Raw genomic sequence first — 19599 nt, forward strand, 5'->3', positions numbered from 1 at the left:
GCACAGACAATATAAACAGACACATTTCAACACAGGTAACACTTAAAACATATGTATACATGTCAAATTCACAGAGGCAGTTTTTTTAGTGCTGCAATGGCAGTGAAATGCAGTAATCATTTTTATCTGTGCAATATCATATATGTGCAGTACTGTACTGTTAATATACAGATTGCATTTATGTTTGCATTATAGTCTATATATTTATTTATTTTATACTCCTTGTGTTTGTATTATATTGTTTACTCATTTATAATCTTCACAGAATATGTATTTTACTGTTCCCATTTTGCTGCTGTAAAACAGTAAATTTTTTCCATAGTGGGACTATTAAAGAATTATCTTATTTTATCTTATCCTGACTTAACTTTACTTAACCTAAGTTCAGTTTAGTTAACTGAACTTAGTTTCACTTAGGATCCTCTTGTCCCCCCCTAAGTTCAGTTTAGTTAACTGAACTTAACTTAAAACTTTATTTTACTGATAGTTCATGTGTGTTTGGGTGTACTTGTAGCAGTTCATGACCTTTGGAGTAGTTTGACTACTCATGTGTCTCTGTTGGGGGGGCAGCGTTACGAGGTGCACCTGAAGGCAGCACCGTGCTGTGTGGACAGCAGCAGTGGGTCGGTCTCAGTCAGTTTGGCAGCAGCTGAGAATGTGGAGGCTCCAGCACGCTCCGCTATTTCCAGGACCGTAAACAGGCTCTCTCTCCACCGCTGCACCCGGGCGACCTGCGCTCTCCAGTCCGGGGAGGCTTCGCTTGTTTCTGGGACCGAATCAGATGGTCACCCGCTGCTGCTGGCGGCGGCAGCGGCGGCTCACTGCGGGGCGAGAGAGAGGGAACCAGCCGGGGCGCTAACACCTCAAACCCGCTGCTGCTGTGGGAGAATGCGGTGAAGTGTCAGTCGCTGAATCCGTGAAATCTTCGTGTGTCCCCCCCCCCCTCGGTTAAATGTGTCACCGCTCCGAAGCAGCTCTCGCAGGAAACGACGATGGAGTGAGATCTGCGGCGGCGGCGAGCGACTCCCAACCTGCCGCGATTATCTCCCCTGCGCGTAAATAAATAAATGATAGAGGATACGATGACCCTGCTGTCCCTGCTAGGTCGGATCATGCGTTATTTTCTGCTCAGACCGGAGACCCTGTTCCTGCTGTGCATCAGCCTGGCTCTATGGAGCTACTTCTTCCACACGGACGAGGTGAAGACCATCGTCAAGTCCAGCCGGGACGCGGTCAAGATGGTCAAGGGGAAAGTGGCGGAGATGATGCAGAACGAGCGCTTCGGCGGGCTGGACGTCCTGGACGCCGAGTTCTCCAAGACCTGGGAGTTCAAGAGCAACACCGCGGCCGTGTACTCCATCCAGGGCCGGCGAGACCACATGGAGGACCGGTTCGAGGTGCTCACCGACGTCGTCAACAAGAGCCACCCTTCTATCTTTGGAGTTTTTGACGGCCACGGTGGAGAGGTGAGTACAATGTGGAGGCGAGGATGATGAAAGCCAGGGTGTCCTCTGTGTCTTTCCCACACACAGTCTAAGATATATATCTGACTCTGTCCAAAAACCCAGGGGCCCAGATGTGTTGGTTACCATGAATTATAATAAAGAAATCATTCTTTGGACATTTATTTTATGTCTGCTCTTAACTCTGCTGTCAAATTTGTATACAATGAGTGAGACAAAAGAGGAACAAACCATTTTGACAGAAAGTGACACAACAGAGACAACAACTTACAATCAGTTTAATTTGTCGGGGCCCCACACTGAGATGTAGGTGCCCTAAAGTGTGGGTTAAGATGCCTTAAGTTAGAGTAATTGATATTATGTTCTGGGCATTTCTTTAATGTCTATTTGTTTCACTGTGGGTGAGACAAAAGAGGAGCCAAGCTGTTTAGTTTGGCTGCAAGTAGTTTTTTTACAATTCATCTAATTTGTAAAAATACTTTATATTTACATCTGGAGCAGGCCACCATATTTTTTTACATTAGTACAGACTGGACAAACTGAACACCTTTTGAGTTTTTATGACAACTGAATGCGACCACAGGTTCTCTCTCATGTTTGGAAGGGGAGGGTGAGGTCATGTGCAACATGCTACTTCACCACCAGATGTCACTAAATCTTACATGCTGAACCTTTAAGTTATATTGTGTAAGTGTATTCATCAGTATTTTGTGGTTACATCTTTTAGTTTTAACTTTGCTCTCAATTACCATGAGTGAGTATTTTGTCGCCATATGTTTTGGTTTTAACGCTACCATAAATTTTGTATTACCATGAGTGAGACAAAAAGGGAATCTAAGTTTGGCTGCATTTTTCTTTTTTTGCAAACAAAACTGTGATTGAACTTTAAAAAAAAAGAAGGAATTGCCACAATAAAGACAACAACTTACAATTACTTTAATTTCTAGTGGCCACAAACTGAAATGTGGGTAAAGATGCTTTCAAGTACTTTGAAGTTTGTATTTTTCAGTATTTTGTGGGCAACTCCTTTATGTCTGGTCTAGTTTTAAGTCTGCTGGCAAACCTTTGTTGCCATGAGTGAGACAAAAAGGGAATCTAAGTTTGGCTGCAGTTTTTTTTCATCCAAAACTGTAATTTGACTTTTGACATTTAAAAAAAAAAACACTTTATTTTGCAGACATACTAAATTAGTAATTAGCATTATTAGATGTTATCATATGATCATATGTTTGGGTCAGCCAATGAATAAGTGATCTATCCCATTTATTGTTTACATATTAAATTTGCATGATATAAATATGTAAAGGAAAAATGAAGCTGTGCAGAATTTGCAGGTTCAGATCAAAAATTAGCCGTTGAGTTTTTATTAACGCTCCATTCGTCCCACTGTTTGAACCAGGTGTACTGTTTTGTTCCTCTATGACTATACTGGCCCATTTGTTGCATCTTTGCTTGTATGAAATGGCACAAAACTGAAATGTCTGTAAACTTCATTTTACCATGTGAAAGAGAGGGCCTCAAAAAGCGAACCTCACTTTAAGCCCCTCAGCTTCTTAAGGGATGATATTGTGCTTTCGTCTCAAACAACTTTCAGTAAGCACATGGGCCCAGTTGGTGTTCCACCCTTTGACGTTTGTCATTGAACTTGGTGGATAAGTAAGGAAAGGGCCCATATTGGCTCACAGTGTGTAGCAACCCATTATTTCTTCCCACAGCCCTGCACACACGCACACACGCTCACCCACACTCACAGCTTTCTTCCAAATGGCAAGACAACTGCATCTTGTCTATTTGCAGCTCAAAATTGTGCTCAAAATATCTTCCGCTCGTGTTTGTTGGCCAAACAAATTTTTTTGGGGAGACAGACATCATAGGCCCCATGGTCTAACAAGATTATAGCTGGCAGGAAGAGGACAAACTCACATTTGTGTGATTCAGAGGCATAGAAAGTGCTGGATGAGGCAGTATGGTGGAAGCAGAACTGAAATGGGTCATTGATCACTGATCTGCTGGTCTCTGTCCACCCACACTTGATACTCGTTGGCATCTTAGAAATCTCCTTCTTTTCTGCTTCGTTGGTCTTAATGAAGGTTGTCGTTGGACCTCGAGTGCATGAACATGGCATTGTGCTCAGGGTTAACAACGGAACAGCTTTACAACGCAAATGAAAACGAGACCCGTACAAAAAGTTGTCAGTTGAAGGGACAAAGAGCAGCTGAGATGACGCCACAGTCAGACATGAGCATGGAGACACTGATGTGTGGTGAAGTCCTGCCATGCTTGAACACTGCCATTGTTTCTTAGGACTACAACCATGACCTCAGCACACAGTCGGGTGACAGAGCTACAAAGAAATAAAGCTTTCAGGGTATTCCATTTTCTTACATCAGATATACTTCTTGGACTGCCTCCACACCACTACATGTTTTGTTTGAAATGCATCAACTCTGGATCTTTCTGCCGTCTACAATACTCCAGAGTTTTAGAGCCTCTAAAAAAGATAAGTTTGGAAACTATGACATAGACACTCACAACTGCTTACTGAATTTGTTTTTCTCGATCACAACGTAGCCTTCGCTGATTTGTCTTGCTCTTATCAAACGACCTGATTCCAGAAGACAACTGGTGTTAGCCCACCAGTGTATAACGCAACATGAAAAATCAAGTGTAGCATGCCCATACTCCGTGTGCATGGATGGTCATGTGATATATACGTTTTCAGGCGTGTTATATGGACAGGGATTAAAACTCTTATGGAGCAGGTGTGGTTGCTGCAGACCTTGAAGCCGTTTGAGGCCTGACGGCAACTGTCTTCTCTCTGAGTACGACTGCTGTGGTCTGATTGAGGCTGAACGATAACATGCTAAAAATAGGCGGCCAAAGGCATAGAGGATAGCTGTTCTTTTAGGGGAAATTAAATTTTAGGCCGCGGTGCTGACTGCTGCAGCTTTTGACCAAAAGTGGTCATTGGATTGTTTTCCCCTGTGGCCGATTTTCCTCCCTGCTTGTTTTTTTTCTTTTCTTAGCGAAGTTCCTTTTAGACACCGGTGACCTAACCTGAGAGCTCTGCCGCTGCTACCACACTTATGGTTGAGAGGCTTGGAGAAATAAATAGGAGATATATGTTTATGTGTGACACAGAAAAAGCAGAGAGTGTGTGGGAGAGCTTCAAGGGTGAGAGTAAGAAGAAGAAGAAAGGGGAAGGTTCAGATTTGTCCATGTAGGCGAGAGGTTTTTTCATAGCTGGATGTCCACGGGCAACAGTTTGTTCTGTCTTCATTCCCACGCCCTCTTTTGAAGTCAGACAAAATGGTTGCCATACAGCAGCCCTCAAAAACAACTTCCTCTGTTTGGTAAATTTTTATTTTATTTATTTATTTTCAGCCAGAGAACATTGAATGAAGCAGAGTGATGTTTCGTGGCCCAGGGCAACACCAGGAATACTGGCTGCCTCAGCTTGCTTGTTAGCAAGGTGTCAGTCACTTCCATTTCTGTTGTCGCACATACACATGCACACACACATGCACACTCACTGCTCATCCAAACCACAAACATTCATTTAAGCAGTGTCAGATTTATGTCAGCATCTGTCTGGTGTTTGAGATTCCTAATCAACATTAACAGGTCTTGGACACTGTTTATTTAGACTCTAATGGACACAAATTTAAAATTCATTTCACTGGGGCTTGAGGGTGTCAGTTAATTAGAGCAGTGATTCAATGTAAACCTCATGGGAACAAGTATTGGATCCAAATGCAGTTAGGGATGCAAATAACAATCGTATTAATTATTGACAAATCTGCTGAAACATTTTCCAGGTTAATCAAATGTCTCGTCTTTAAATGTCTGAAGATGATGAAGAAGATGCGTGTTGTATCAGTTTTTATGCCGGCTGCGCACCACAGGATTTTAAAAATGTGGGAGACTACAGACATGATGATAGCTATAACCGATTTCTAATCTTTTCATCATTAGAATTCACTCGATGGTCCAGAGACGCAGAACCACACACCACATTCCAAAGACTTGGGATCTCACAGAAACTTGATTGATCAAACACGACATGCAGGCGAACTGCTGGCAACGTCAGCTGGTCGCACTTGTTTGTGTAATGTTTTGCACAAACAACAAGACTCATTAAACAAGCACTTATACTGTATCCACAATTTCACAAGTTTGTCCTTCTTTTGTACTGTCTACAAGGAAACTTTTCATTATGCTGTAGGCAGCCAATACTGGTTTTAAACACAAGTGCACAACATCTGGTTGGTGAGGTGTGTCGGTCCGCTCAATCTCATTGGCTATTCCAGGTTTCTGCTCTCTCACCCAATCACTATTCCTTTTATACTCTCTGATTACCCAATGTTTGTAATTTACTGTCTCTAATTCAGTCTTTGATAATTCAGTCATTGACATTAATGCCTCTTTTACACCTATACGCAGATTATTTTAAGTCACGTAAACACTCTTAAAAAGGCGCTTGACTTCTTTCCTATCGCCAGTAGAGGAGGAGACTTTCTGTTTTTTCCCCTGGGACGTCAAGTTCCACGTCACAAACGCACCAAAGACTGAGAAGCTCTCACCTTGCTGTCTTGCCAAAGTAGCATGACTCGTTCCCATCACTGTCATGTCATGTGGCCTCAGGTGAGAGCTTCAGTTCTAAATTTGAAAGATGTTAATTTCACAGTCACATGAGACAAATTAAAGCATCACATTCTCACAACAGGCTTTTTTCACAGGAGACATTTCGACGTGTGACATTAGAAAAAAGCACAGGTGTGAATAAGGAAATATTTTATTACTGAGTTTTTTAAACAGAGCAGAGGCAAGTGATATCAGAAACACCTGGACCTGTGCCAGGTCAAAATGTCTGCTGTGAAAAAGACCCACTGAGAAGCTGCAGATAGATATTAACTCAAATATTTAATCGATTATTCGTGGAGTGTGCAATTTACCTGTTGACCAACTGATTGAAATTCGTCAATACTTAACCATTAAAAAAAAAAATCATTGTTAATGCAAGTAGCAATAATAAAGGCTGTAAATGGAGCTTTTAAAGCTAGAAAGCATTGTATTTAGAGGAGAAGTTTGACTTTAGTATTGACTAGCAATCACACCCATGAAAATGATAGAGATGGTGAATGTTTAGCTCTAAATATTTTATAAAACACAGTTAATCGATATTTTATGATAGATGATATACTTATTTGCTTTCTTACTGAGGACTAAATGAGAAGATTTGGTATTGAACCCACGTCTGCATATGATTTCTGGAGATGGAGCCAGGAGGTGATTAGCATAGCTTAGCATAAAGACTGGAAACATTGGGGGAAACAACTAGCATGGCTATGTCCAAAGAAAACAATTTCTGCCTATAGGCACTACTTTACTTGGTCTATGTCTTTTGATTCTGACAAAAACCAAAATGTTGAAACAATTTGTGGTTCAAGAGAATGGTATGTGGTGTAACTGTTTATTTGTAAACAATGTTTGCGTATTAGGCTGGTAATAGTTGGCAGTGTTTGTGTACAGAGTAAACAAACAAGGTATAACTATAGACTGTATATAAAGATGGATATGACAGCTCCCCAAAAGTGAAGCCAAAGTGTCTCTATCGTCACCTGGTGGCTGCATTTTGTATTCATTTTTTCATGGTTTCAGTTTAGATAGTTCCTATATCAATGGTGTAAGAGTTATTTTTATTATAAGTTTGGTTTTAATTAGTTTGATGCTATAGGAACTGGGTGAAAAGACGTGATTGACAGCTGAGACCGACTCAAGATTGGTTGAGCCTGTGTATCAACAGGACCTTGATACTACGGCTCCCTGATTGCTACTGCGCAGACTCTGGCTCCGAATACGCAAGATGGCAGTGTATCACATCCAGGGTATTGTGGTTTAATTTCTGGAGACGTGACATCCATCTTTATACTGTCTGAGTATAATATGTTAATTAGTAGGTGTATTTTTATCACATGTATAGTGTTGTGCTAGCTGTTTCCAGTCTCTTTTTAGTGGTATCCATCATGCCATCTTTGTCCTCAACAAAACAAAGTCTATTCCCCAAAATGTCAAACTATACAGTGTTCATCTGCCACATAATAAAGTGAGAGAGTTAAATGTTAGAAAGTTAAGGGAAAATATTGAAACCTTCTTTGAGTTCAGTGAGTTTTACCACTTCCCTGGAACCGATCAGTTAACTGGAAGTTAAATCATTAGCCAGAGCCATGTAGATAACACCAGGAAAATGAAATTTCTCTCTGCAGCACACACCCACTCACACACCAAAGCAAATTTAGATTTCAAAGTGTTTCAAATTTGTGTTTAGTGTGAACATCGCCAGTCATATTAGATGTTGCCTCAGTGAGAGATTTATCTGTAAAATGGAGATTTATTTTTAGCTGACGTGGGAATAACCTGCATGAAATTGATAACCCCAGGCTCTCCATCCATATAATGGCAACATGAGCTATTTGTTCCTTACTGACATGTAAAGAGTCAGTCGTACTCTGCTCTTCCTCCCCTGCCTCACTGTCAGGTTGTGGCTTCAGGCACTGCAGATCTACCTTAACTGTGGAATACAGAGAAGACATTCTCCACAAGCTCGTTTAACTTGAGTGCGGGGGCTGCTTTTTTCTCTTTATTTTGCCATCCTCTTCGATTTGGTTCTGCTGTATTCTTTTTTTGTGCACCGCTCACTCTTTCATGTAGTTTCGATCACAGGTTTGTGTTTGAGTAGACTGTGATAGATAGGGTCTCTGACTGTGAAGGAGGTGATGGAAGAGAGCAGAGTAAAGAAGGAGAAGAGAAAACTGCTAAAGCCACAGGGACAATAGCCGGGTTTGGAGGGAACCTCTCTGTCTTTATTCAGCCTGTCCTTACTTCACCTTTGCTTCATACTCGGGCTGAATGGCCACTTCATTTTTACCTTCACTATTCATCTCTTGAATTGCAAAGCGGACAGGACAGGAGCATTCAAAGCACTCGAACGGCGCAGTTCAACGTCTTTATAAGGTAAAGGACGTTTTAAAGTCAGACAGGTCGGTGTTTGTGGTATTTTAATTTAATTGTGTGCCTGTTTGTGTTTTACTCCAGGAGCAGAAGATGGGTTGTGTAGAGTAGATGCTAAGCAGTTTGAATTCCTCTTAAGCTCGCTCTCGGTGAAGAGATGAAAGAAAGAGCTGGCATGTGACTAATTGTACTTTTGGCATTACAGGAATTGAAGGTGAGCAAATGAAGAGAGTGAGTGTGAGGAGACAAGTATGTGAATATATGTATATATCCGCTTTCAGACAATCACTGAAGTCTGGACGTTTTACTTAAATATTCTGGAGGGGCTGCATGTGAGAGTCATGGCTCCGGACATTTTCAGAGTGAGGCAATGTGAGAATACAGCAGGAAAATGTCTGGAAAATTTGCAGCAAGTGAGTGGCCGTGTTCATGATGTTTCTTCCATGTGACGGATGCAAAATATCTCAGGATGAAGAAGATGCACATTCAAAGACTACAGAGAAGATGTCTAATTTGAAAGATAAGAGCCAAGAGCTAATTGTGCTGAGTTTAGATGGCGATGTTGATGTAAACAAAAACATGTAAAAAAAAAAAATTTGCAGCAGAATTTAAACATCATGTCCTGCTCCCTGCATGCTCATCTCAGGCACCGCCCTTCACCTAAACGTTCTGCACATTTTACCGTTTGTTGTGAACATGTCTGACCCGGAAAACCTCTTGCTGTGTTCTTCGTATGTGAAAGGAAACTGTCCAGAAAATTAGACCCAGTCTAAAAACTGTTGTGTGTGTTGTGTGTGGTGTGTGTGTTGCAAGCCTGCACAAGGAGCTTCTCCTTCTTGAATGTTCATTCTCACGTTGTGGGCCTCCCAAGACCAGACACCTTTACACTATTGTATCACATTTTCAATCGTTTTTTAAAAATATATTTCACACAAACTAATTAAATATAGTTATATCGAGTGTAATTAATAATTTGATATTGAGAGGGAATCATGTCACTGTAAAATTGTTCGCTCATAGTGATGAACTCACAGTGAATTATCGCCTGATTCAGCAGTTTCCCTCGGCTCTATGGAGTGTGAGAGTTTAGAGTTGGCTCACTGTTTTGATTTTATTGCTCACACCTTTACTATTGTGGTTCATTTCCAGCCATTCAGCGAAAATGCTCTAGAAACTGAAATTATCTAATCAGCACCAAACTGCAGACAGACACAGTGAGCAATGAGATAAGTTATAATATCGAGTTCAGCAGTTAATGAACAACATTTTTGTAAGTGTACAGTATGTATGTAAGTAAAGCCAAATCACCTTGATTGCCTCCTGGTGGCTGGTTGCAGTATAGGTCATAAATCCCACCTCCTCCATATTATAGAATAGGACACGGACCAAATTATTCCATTTCCATTCCATTTTTCTTAATGATGGTTTCTTACATTGTAGGTAGTTCTTGCTTTTGATAAGTTATTTGATGCTATAAAAACAGGGAGAAATGTCATGATTGACAGCTGAGACTGACTTGTGATTGGGCCAGCACATATATTGGTGGGACCTTGCTACTGCAGCTCCACACCACGATTACTACAGAGCAGACTCTGGCTCCAAATGAAGTCAAAAGCTGATGACGGCAGCATCTGTATAAGGGATATTTCAGCTTCATCTTTGACAAGTTTGATCTGCATGATCGTGCAGTGATGAGGGGGCCTGTTAATTCACCACCAGGCGGGTTCAGTAGGACTCAATTCCTGGCAGTACTTTACTCTGCACTTTGAAAAAAATTCATGTAATGAGGATCAGTAAAAATTCTCACCCCCTCTGTTATCTTCCTGTACCCACTTTTGTCACTGGTGGGAAAGCTGACGCACAACATTTCATACCTTCCTTGATGTTAAGTGGAGCAGAAAGTTGAGAGCACACAGCAGGTCATGTTCTGCTTGAAAAATATTCTTGAGGATCAGCAGAGAGGAGACCAGAAAGCTGGAGAGCTTTGCTGAAAAGTCTTCTGACCTTTTTGGTAATTTGTGAGGTTTGTTTTCCTACAGCGAGAGGGCTGTCAGGGAGGGACTCTGCAGCCGAGTCGTGGAGACACAGCAAATAAATGGACAAATGAAGCTATTCCTGTTAAGCCACCTAAATACCAAGCCCCGGAGTAAACATCTGTAATCTCTTCTTTTCCACTGCCGTCCTTTTCCATTAAATCAAATAAATGTAAGTGTCATTCACAAATCTCCTAGCTAAGAATACTTTGTTTCTGTGTGTCCCATGTTAAACCTTCTATTTTCAAAAGATAAGAACATTCAGTTGGTATATAAGAACATGCACCTCACCGGTGTGATTATGGCTGGAGTAAGGGGCTGGGGAATGCATTATGCCAATAAAGCTGCTTTTAGACATGCACTGAACTCTGGATAATCTCCTGAAATCATCTGGAGCGGCTGTATGTGAGAACGCTAATGTCTGTGGATGCAAATTTTCTCTGGAGTTTCCCTTAACAGCCCCCAGGTAAAAACTCAGGTTCCTGTCCGAATGAGCCCATGTTAGAATAAAAAAACTGAATAAAACAAAAAGATTAGAAAAAGAGGTGCAATACACGTAGAAGACACTGATGGAAATGTCAACTTGGAAAAGGCATCACGATTTGAGAGCTTTTGGTGATAAGGGCAGACGCTGGTGTTGATGTGCTGTAAATAACGACACGTTCTCCGCAGTAAACGGAGAACGTGTTCTAAACCAGTGTTTCTCAAAGTAGGGGCCGCGGACCCCTGGGGGGGCGCTAGGGGGGCCTCAGAACATTAGAGGGAAGATAAGAAAAAAAAAAAAGCAAAATTAAAAAAATAGAATCTAATTATTTCTTTAAATCATTATTATAAAATATAATTTATAATTATTATTATAAAATATAATTTATAATTATATGTCCTATTGAAATGTTATTTGCCATGCTCATTTTTCTGATTGCCTGCCAGTCAAAACATCATTCGTGACGTCATGACGTCGTGTGTAGACCTGGCGGTTTGCACCATTTATCAAGCTGGTTTGCTCCTCAAGCTAGCATAGCAAGCGCAAAATGGACAGGTTTTTGACAAGAAAGAGACCGAAGGAACAGACCAACAGTCCTGCTGTGGAGGACACTGCTGCAAAAAAACCTAAGAACTCCTGGCCTACTAAAATCAGAAAGTATGAGGCAGCATACATACAGAAAATGGCACACACACACACACACACACACTTGAGAGAGGTTTGATTTCTTTTGTTCTGTTCTTATCGTCAACAGTTTGTTGAAAAGTTTTTTATTCAGTGGGAATATAATACAGTGTTGAAAACATGTTAGTTAATAATATTCTTATGCTAAACAAATGTAATAGTTATTGAATAGTGAATAAAGGTAAGAAAAAACCTTATCAAAGTTGATGTTTCTTCATATATTTTGTAGCATTGTCTGTGGGTTTGCAAAGGGGGTCCCAGCCAGGAGCTGTTTGGGGGGCCATGGCATGGAAAAGTTTGGGAACCCCTGTTCTAAACCATTCTGAGATTTCTGTGTTGTCGTGAAGTCATCTGACTGAACATGTGAGGGCAAAGTCCAGAAAGGAGTGAATATCTGAAATCAGTTTGTGTGTCCTTAGAAGCACAAGGATGTGTGTGTGCACGTGTTTGTGTGTGTGTTTGCCAACAGCATGTAGCAGCAGATAATAGTGCCTTCTTCAGCCTCTGTGTGACGTCCTCCCCTGCTGGCAGTGATTGCTCAATAATTTAACACCCTCTCTGTCAAACACCTTCACTAACCCCCCCTGACTAAATATACACCCACCCTCTAACAGAAAGAAGCCACAAGGTCTTTGCACACATTACATCACAGGGACAATGCTTGTATGTGGGATTTTGTGGGAGGAGGTCCTGTCTGGAGATTTGTTTGTGAACTCTGAGCGTCATGGTGTTTAGTGTCTCTTTGTCGTCCCCCACTTCACCCTCCGCTGTCTCAGCGGGGCCAGTCTGGGCTGACACAGTGGTAAAGGGTGGGTTTGGTAATTGAGGTCTTTTGTTTGAGAACCGAACCCCCCTCATGTCATCCCCCATTGCCTTGTTTTCTCTTTTCAACTGTTTCCCGTCCTCTCTCTCTGTGTATGTGTTTTCTTCATGGGTTTGGCAGTTTATGAATGGGCCACAAAAACTCCCATCTCTGAGGCCATGTCAAACTGCTGTCCCCCAGCCACAGCAGCCCCTCAAACCCCACTGCGTGCACACTGGCCTTGGCCGCATGCCACCCTCGGTCACTCGATGTGGTGCAACATACAACAACACAGGGTTGTGTTGTGTTCCCTAGTTTTAATGCAAAGCATGGAAGTGTGGGTTTAAAATCCAATTCTAGTCATTGCAAAGCTGCAAGTATGGCTCTGAATACATAACGTTTGCCTACAGCAGTACTATATTTGTCCATACAAACCAGTGCTATGCAATGGTTAAGTCTTATGTGTGTTGGGCTGTAGCTGATTAACAGTTTCTAAATCTAATCACATGGCTGGACATGACTGCGCTGCTCGCTCTAATCTACACTTTGTTTTTGAAAGGGGGACATTCTTCAGACGTAAAACACAGTTATGTAAAACTCTGAAATAAAAGGACGCTTGTGCAGTAACGTGTACAATTAGAATTTTTAACTATAGGAGCCTGAGTCTATGTACTTGTCTTCACAATTGATTGTTTGTCTGTGTGTGATTGAGAAAATAGATGAGTCAGTCGGCATTTGGCTGTAGCTGTCTTGGCAGTGGAAAACGGCAGGAGAAGAATGTTGGCTGAGAGAAGGTAGCAAGTCGCAGCTGTTCGGAGTTAACATTGGTATGATTGTGTGTGCAAAGAGACTCAGCCGTAATTTTTTTTTTCTAGCGCTCACAGTTGTGGCCCTTCCTCTCTTCACACTGGCCAGATGGGCCTGTTGTTATGGGGCAGGTGCATCCCAGTAAATGAAAAACTGGCCTCCTGGTTGTATTTGTCTGTCTCTCATCGGTTTATACACCCACAAGTTGAATGTACCCTGTTAGATCGGTTACATTTTTTTTTAGCCCCCTCTTATGAAAAATTCAACATTTTACGGCTTGTTCTTTTTCCAAATTGGAGACTGTGTTTTCCCATCTAATATAGTCTGAGTGCAAGATTCAGCCCACGTCTGCAAGTGTGTTTGAAGTTAACATGCTGGAGCCGGTCTGCTGTGCACATGTGCTGCACAGTCTTCATCGATCCATCCAGACAGGAGGAATGCAGCTGTTATGAATGTTTGATATTTGAACATGGTTTCTATTCACTGGAAGAATTATGAGCTGCAAAGCTTCAAATACACTATGAACAATCCTGAACCAGGTTGCGTTTAATTTACTCACAAGATAAGGGAGAGGATTGGACTCCACAGCACACCATTAATGTGAGCTTGTGATTCGAATTGGGAGGAAGAGGGATCTTACTCTAAGACAAATGTGTGTATGTGTGTGTTCTTCATGCATTCTCAGGCAAGACTGTGTGATTGTATACCAGGGTCTCGCTGGATCTCTGCCATTTACTGTTGATTGTGGCCCTTTGAGATTTATTACCCTAAGAGTTCTTTTACCCTCATTCTTTCCCCTGTGGTTCCCTCTTTTTCAGAGCACTTAACGGAGAAGTGGTGCAGCGGAAATCAGTAGCAAGTTTTTCTGTTGAACCATCTGCTGCATAAGGGTTAGATAAAGTTGTTAGTCCTAAGGAGAAAACAGATGAGGTTGAACAGAAACTGAGAGGGGGGGAAAAAACGGGGATGGCATGGAAGAAGCAGATTGAGGGTTATTTGTAAACAGATTGAAGATAAAGCCCACATTTATCAGATTAACTGCAATAAATAAACTTAATCTTCCAATGAGATCCAAAGTTGACTCCAATCTGCATTTGTCTGACCTTTTGTTTGTAATCCTGAAGCACATCCACATGCAACTCCCCAGCTGAGTGTGGAACCTCCACTTAGCCGTGTCCCGTCAGATACTATCTTCTGGCTGCAGGAGCCTAAAGTTTGAAGTCTCATTCAGAAAATAAGACATGGGTTGTGATTTCTGACGCTAGTAACATAACTGCCCTCGCACACACTTTTCTGTTTACACCCTTAGGGTTTGTATTAGTGCTATCATCACTGATATGACATGTACAGTGTATGTGTTGTATATGGTTGCATATATCAACATGTAATTAAATACCATATACTCTACTCACAAATAAATGTAAACACTTGAGCTAATTTTGAAATAAAACATACTTATTTTTAAACTAGCTAGTGTTAAAAGGGCAGATATCATTAGTGGTATGTCAATCAATGATGATTCTGCAGCAACTAACTAATTTTCATTGTCGATCAATCTGCCAGTTTTTTTCCTGATTAATTGATTTAGCCTTAAAATGTCAGGCAAATATTGAAAATGCATATGTCCATCAATGGTGATGACTTCAACTTGCTTATTGGTATCATTTGAGCTGCTTCAGAAACATATATCAACACATGATCTAGTCTCTGCTTTATAAAGCTATGTTTTTCTCATATGATTATTGCAGGTTATTATATTATAAAGATGATTTCTTTCGAGTAACATAAAGCAAACTGCCACTGCACCACCAAATAGGACAACATACCTCAGATGCAGCATGTTTGCGTGCTGAGGGTCACAGACTGGCAATGGCACAGACTGGATGGGAAGTTTAGAGGCAGATAAGCAGTGCTGGTAATTGATTAGTGTGGTGCAGTGGAAGCTTACAGTGATGTGAGCTAATGCTAACAGCTCAAGACTCTTAGGGTCCCTGCTCTCTTCCTTAGAGGTTTCCTAAGCGGAGGCTAAAAGGAGTAGAGACAGCGAGGCAGATTAGATTTACACTAATCCCACTGAGGAGTTTGGGACAATGCGTCCACATATTAATTTTCTTTTCTTCCCAATTTACCTCTCCCAATTAATTTTTATTTTTCTTCCTGTTGGACTGTCTATTTTTAGATTTCCCCTCCCCTGTGTGTGTGTTTACACATCCAGTACCTGCATGTGTTTGTTATACAGAAAAGTCTGTATGCCGCTTCTTCCGGAGTTGATTTAATGAGCTTATCCAGCAGTAGAACTGGCAGCTACACTTACAGCTGCTCAGTGAGAGATGCTTTATTGAGTGCGAGAGAGGAGGGAAATGATGGCAGAAGTGCCCTCAGTCGGGGCAGGAGGGAGGAGGTAAGAGGGGGAGATATGCTGGAGGAGAGAGATTGAGAAAGCAGCCCAAAAGTAAAAGCTGGAGGTTTTTGCAGAAAGATAAGTTAATATAGTGGAAGAGGGAGCTTAAAGTTGTTGTTGAAGGTGGAGATGGAGATACAAAAAACGTGAATGCTGAGAGGTAACACATTGTCTATATAACCTGATGATTTTCCAGGCCTGCAGCATAACTCCTGTCTGTCACAGAGTGAAGTTTGTGAAGAGTTGGCAGATAGGGCTCTATTTTAACAATCTGAGTGCATGGTGCAAGTGCATTTAGGCTGTGTTTAAATTGTTTAACAGCAGAAAATCCTTTGCTGCATTAGGAGCATGGTACGTCTTGTCATTAATCATGGGTGTATTTTGGGTGTAAGCTGCATTAAACCATCTCCCATTTTCTATAAAAGTGCAGGTGTAAGGAGTAAACAGATCTGCATGTGCAAAAAATGAAAGCTGGTGAGCAGACCATCTGTATATGAGTGAACACGCGTTGTGTGCATAGAATGTCCATAAAGATCGACGACGCACCTCCACTTTCTACCATCGTGTGAAAAGGAAGCCAAAATATCCTGATTATATTGTTGCCACTATCTTGCCAGGGTCTGTGCTCGACCAGGTAGTTTCACCTCATTGTTATAGAATCAAATTAAAACCAAACTTACTGGAGAAAATGAGCCCTAGAACAAACATTAGTGTCATAACAACTAATCAAAAGAAGAAATTATTTGAAGTGTATTTTGACTTTGTAGTTTAGTCCTTGTCCCATCCACTAACTTGGAGGACGCAAGGTTTTTTACCAATCAGCCACTGGGAGGTTAACAAGATTATTTAGCTTCACGTCTGTAAGCTGAGCTGATGTCATATATCTTTTGTATACAGTCTACGGAAATACTTTGCTGCTCAATTCAGACCAGGTGTTTGTTGGCCACTCATACGATGACTCTTAACTGACTCCAGTAGCAGTGTGGCAGTAATGTGCACACCCACAGCTCGTTTTTAAAACAAACTCGTATTGCTCAGATGCATTTGCTGTTTAAAGACGCATGCATCGCGCTTGGAAACTGTTCAACAAGCTGTGAGCTTTTTTAATGTTTTGATCATAAGTCTGTCAGACTGAAGTCCATGGCACCATGGGGCAGATCCTCCCCCTGAGAAAGCAAAAAATACTTCTCCACCTCTTTTCCTCTGTTTTTCATCTTCTCTCTCACACTTGCTCTCTGTCTCTGTTGACCTTTCCTTACAGTTACTGTCTCTGTTTTCTCGCTCTCTTCTCCTCCCTCCTGCCTCCGTATCGACTGCCCTTCCTTTCACCTCAAATACTCATCTCCTCCCTTATTTTGGTCCTTCTGATCCCCCTCCTCCAATCTCTTTTCCTCAGGAATCCAAATGTGACATTCACCCTGAGCGTGTGCAGGTTAGTATTGTAAAGGGAGTGCAAGTGGAAGTGTGCACCTGTGTGTTTACTGTCAGTATATACTATGGCAGATATTTCCTTTTTTGCCAGAGGTATCTGGATTTGACTGTGGTGCCTTTTATAGTAAAATAAGTATTTTCAGTTTTTTGTCTTCCATTTCTTCTTGCATTCTCTGACCTTTTGCTCTATTACCTAATATCTCTCTCTCCACTCTGCTATATCTATTTCCCCCTTCTCCTTTTCTACCACGGTCTCCCTTCTCTTCCTGCTCCTCTCAACCCCTCACCCCTACCCACAGTCACCTTATCTCTCTGCAGTCTGTCTGACTTATTTATCACTGCTCTGAAATATTAATCAGTCTGCTGCCTCCAGTCCTGAGGGAAGTCTATGACAACACACACACACACACGCAACCTAAATCAAAATGTCTTTTGAAGATGGCAGATCCTCTGCAGCTCCTACACGGTGCACAAACCACCTGTTGGTCTGTTCTCTTCTTGCTTCTTCCTACTGACAGTCTGAACACAGTCATGACAAATTCAGCTCTTTTGGGACTCAGTAGATGCACTGTCAAAAACACTGAGTGTCTGCCACTGAGCAGTACATGTGTCAGTTCTGTGACACCAGTTAACATCACTTGATCTTGCATATTAGCAAGTGAGCCAGGACTCGGTTGTTTATATGGACAACTGCCGTCGGTGATTGTGGAAACTTAGTTAAGTGACTGGGAAAAGCCCCAACTTCTGTTAGTCAGGACCTTATTGAATTTAAGCGTCAATATGCTCCAGCTGAAGTGCTTGATGGATACTCAAACAATGAACGGTATGAAACCTCCACCAAAAACACTTTTTCCGATGGTGGCTGTGTTTAACTATTCCTGCAACTTGATCAAATGGCATTTTCTCTTTACACGGTGATCAGATGGTTAATGTCACTTATCATGCCTCATCACATTTGCCATCATGTGGTCAGACAACATGTTATTTCCAGGATATGCTCGACATTTTGGGTCTCAAATTGATGAATTCACTGTTTTTTATCATAAGATATGAAAGGACTTGATTAAATATTGAATTTTAATAACTCACAGACCTGCAAAAAATGACTGGGATGCAGCTTCAAACTGGATAGCCTGACTTTTCTAAGATTGAGAAAAGCTCATTAATGCTACACCCCAAAAACACAACAGGGCACTGACTGAGAAGCCGACTTTTCCATAAGTGCTAACTATCTTCTCTGCTTCTGCAGTGAAAGCCCCAGTCATGGGCAGGAAGGAAGGTTAGTGACAGAACAATCATTTAATTATTTTCTTTTTTTTAGATGACTTTATTAATGGATGACGGGATATGAAGATAAAAAGCATTTTTGATTCACAGGTTTACAATCAACAGTGTTTTTTTTAAGTTTGCTCAACATGTAATTGTCTGTCATTGGATTTGCCCGCTCCAGATGGAAGGTATTGCAGAACTATGAACTCAGCTCTTAAGTTTCAAATCATTGCTTCAGAAACACTTGGATGATGCCACAGTTGCTACATCCATGCTTCCTTAAGGTACACACTGCATAGGCAGCCTGATGGATGTGCATTATCTACACATACACAGAGGCTCATGCTGGCGTCTATTCTTAGCAGGCAGTCTCCTAGGGGGGGCAATAGTGTCCAAAGCTGGAAATAGTGAGCAGGCCAAAGTGGAGTGGGTCTGCTCCATGATGGCTGTGCACCTGCTGTGGAAACTGGGCTGGCTTGGAGACCTGTGGCCTGATGCCTGCTGGCTCTGCCACTGACTGTGCCGCCTGCAGCCCACCCTCTCCAGGCGGCCATGACAACAAATGTACAAGCTGTCAAGTGCTTAAAAACCGTAGTGAACATAAATGATTAGAAGCACTTTTAATCTAAAATTACTCCCTGCGTGGGCAACCTTATTCAGCATATAGTGTCGATTCAATTCATTAGCTGGAGTAAACTGAAAGCAGAGCTGTTGGACAGTTTCCACTTAAACTTAAACAGCGGGCAGCCCAAATGCTCATGGTGTCGTTTTGAGCTGTAATGGGAAATGTTTGGGATTGTTTTGGAAAGTGGGCACCGGGTTTTGGTATTTGGATACACATCCTGTCCTCATTATGTTGGATGGGAACTTGGCTGTGTCATTATTTTGAGCCATCATGGAGCAGTGTGTGTCATCATCACCAACTCATCTTCTGCTGGAATAAGTCAAGTCGGGTCAAGGTGTAAATAAAAGAAAATGAAAATCAGTGGGGTCATTGAGCCAATGATAATTCTTTTTGTGTTTCTTCCAGATAGTATTTGACTTAGGTTCATGTTGGTGCCTTGTTTTCTTTTGCACAGTGAAGGAGACTTGCATTAGAAAACACCGTGATTGTACATCAGATTTTAATTTTGCTGCGACATCCATTACTCTCAGTCAGTATCTATTTGCCAGAGTGAGGAAATGTACGGCTCAGTCTCCCACAAACCTGTCGC

The 19599-nt window shown here is 41.6% G+C and overlaps 1 protein-coding gene across 1 annotated transcript in view; it reads left to right on the forward strand.

Moving 5' to 3' along the window:
• Positions 1-627: 627 nt before the first annotated feature.
• The window catches only part of ppm1lb (protein phosphatase, Mg2+/Mn2+ dependent, 1Lb), a 50065-nt gene continuing 31093 nt past the window's right edge, over positions 628-19599 (forward strand). Inside the window, exon 1 of the mRNA XM_020088578.2 lies at positions 628-1466. Within this exon, the coding sequence (XP_019944137.1) occupies positions 1068-1466 (399 nt within the window). The 5' untranslated portion in view covers positions 628-1067. The remainder of the gene's footprint in view (positions 1467-19599) is intronic.

The sequence above is a fragment of the Paralichthys olivaceus genome, chromosome 11 (genome assembly GCF_024713975.1).
Source record: "Paralichthys olivaceus isolate ysfri-2021 chromosome 11, ASM2471397v2, whole genome shotgun sequence".
In the NCBI taxonomy this organism is placed as follows: Eukaryota; Metazoa; Chordata; class Actinopteri; order Pleuronectiformes; family Paralichthyidae; genus Paralichthys; species Paralichthys olivaceus.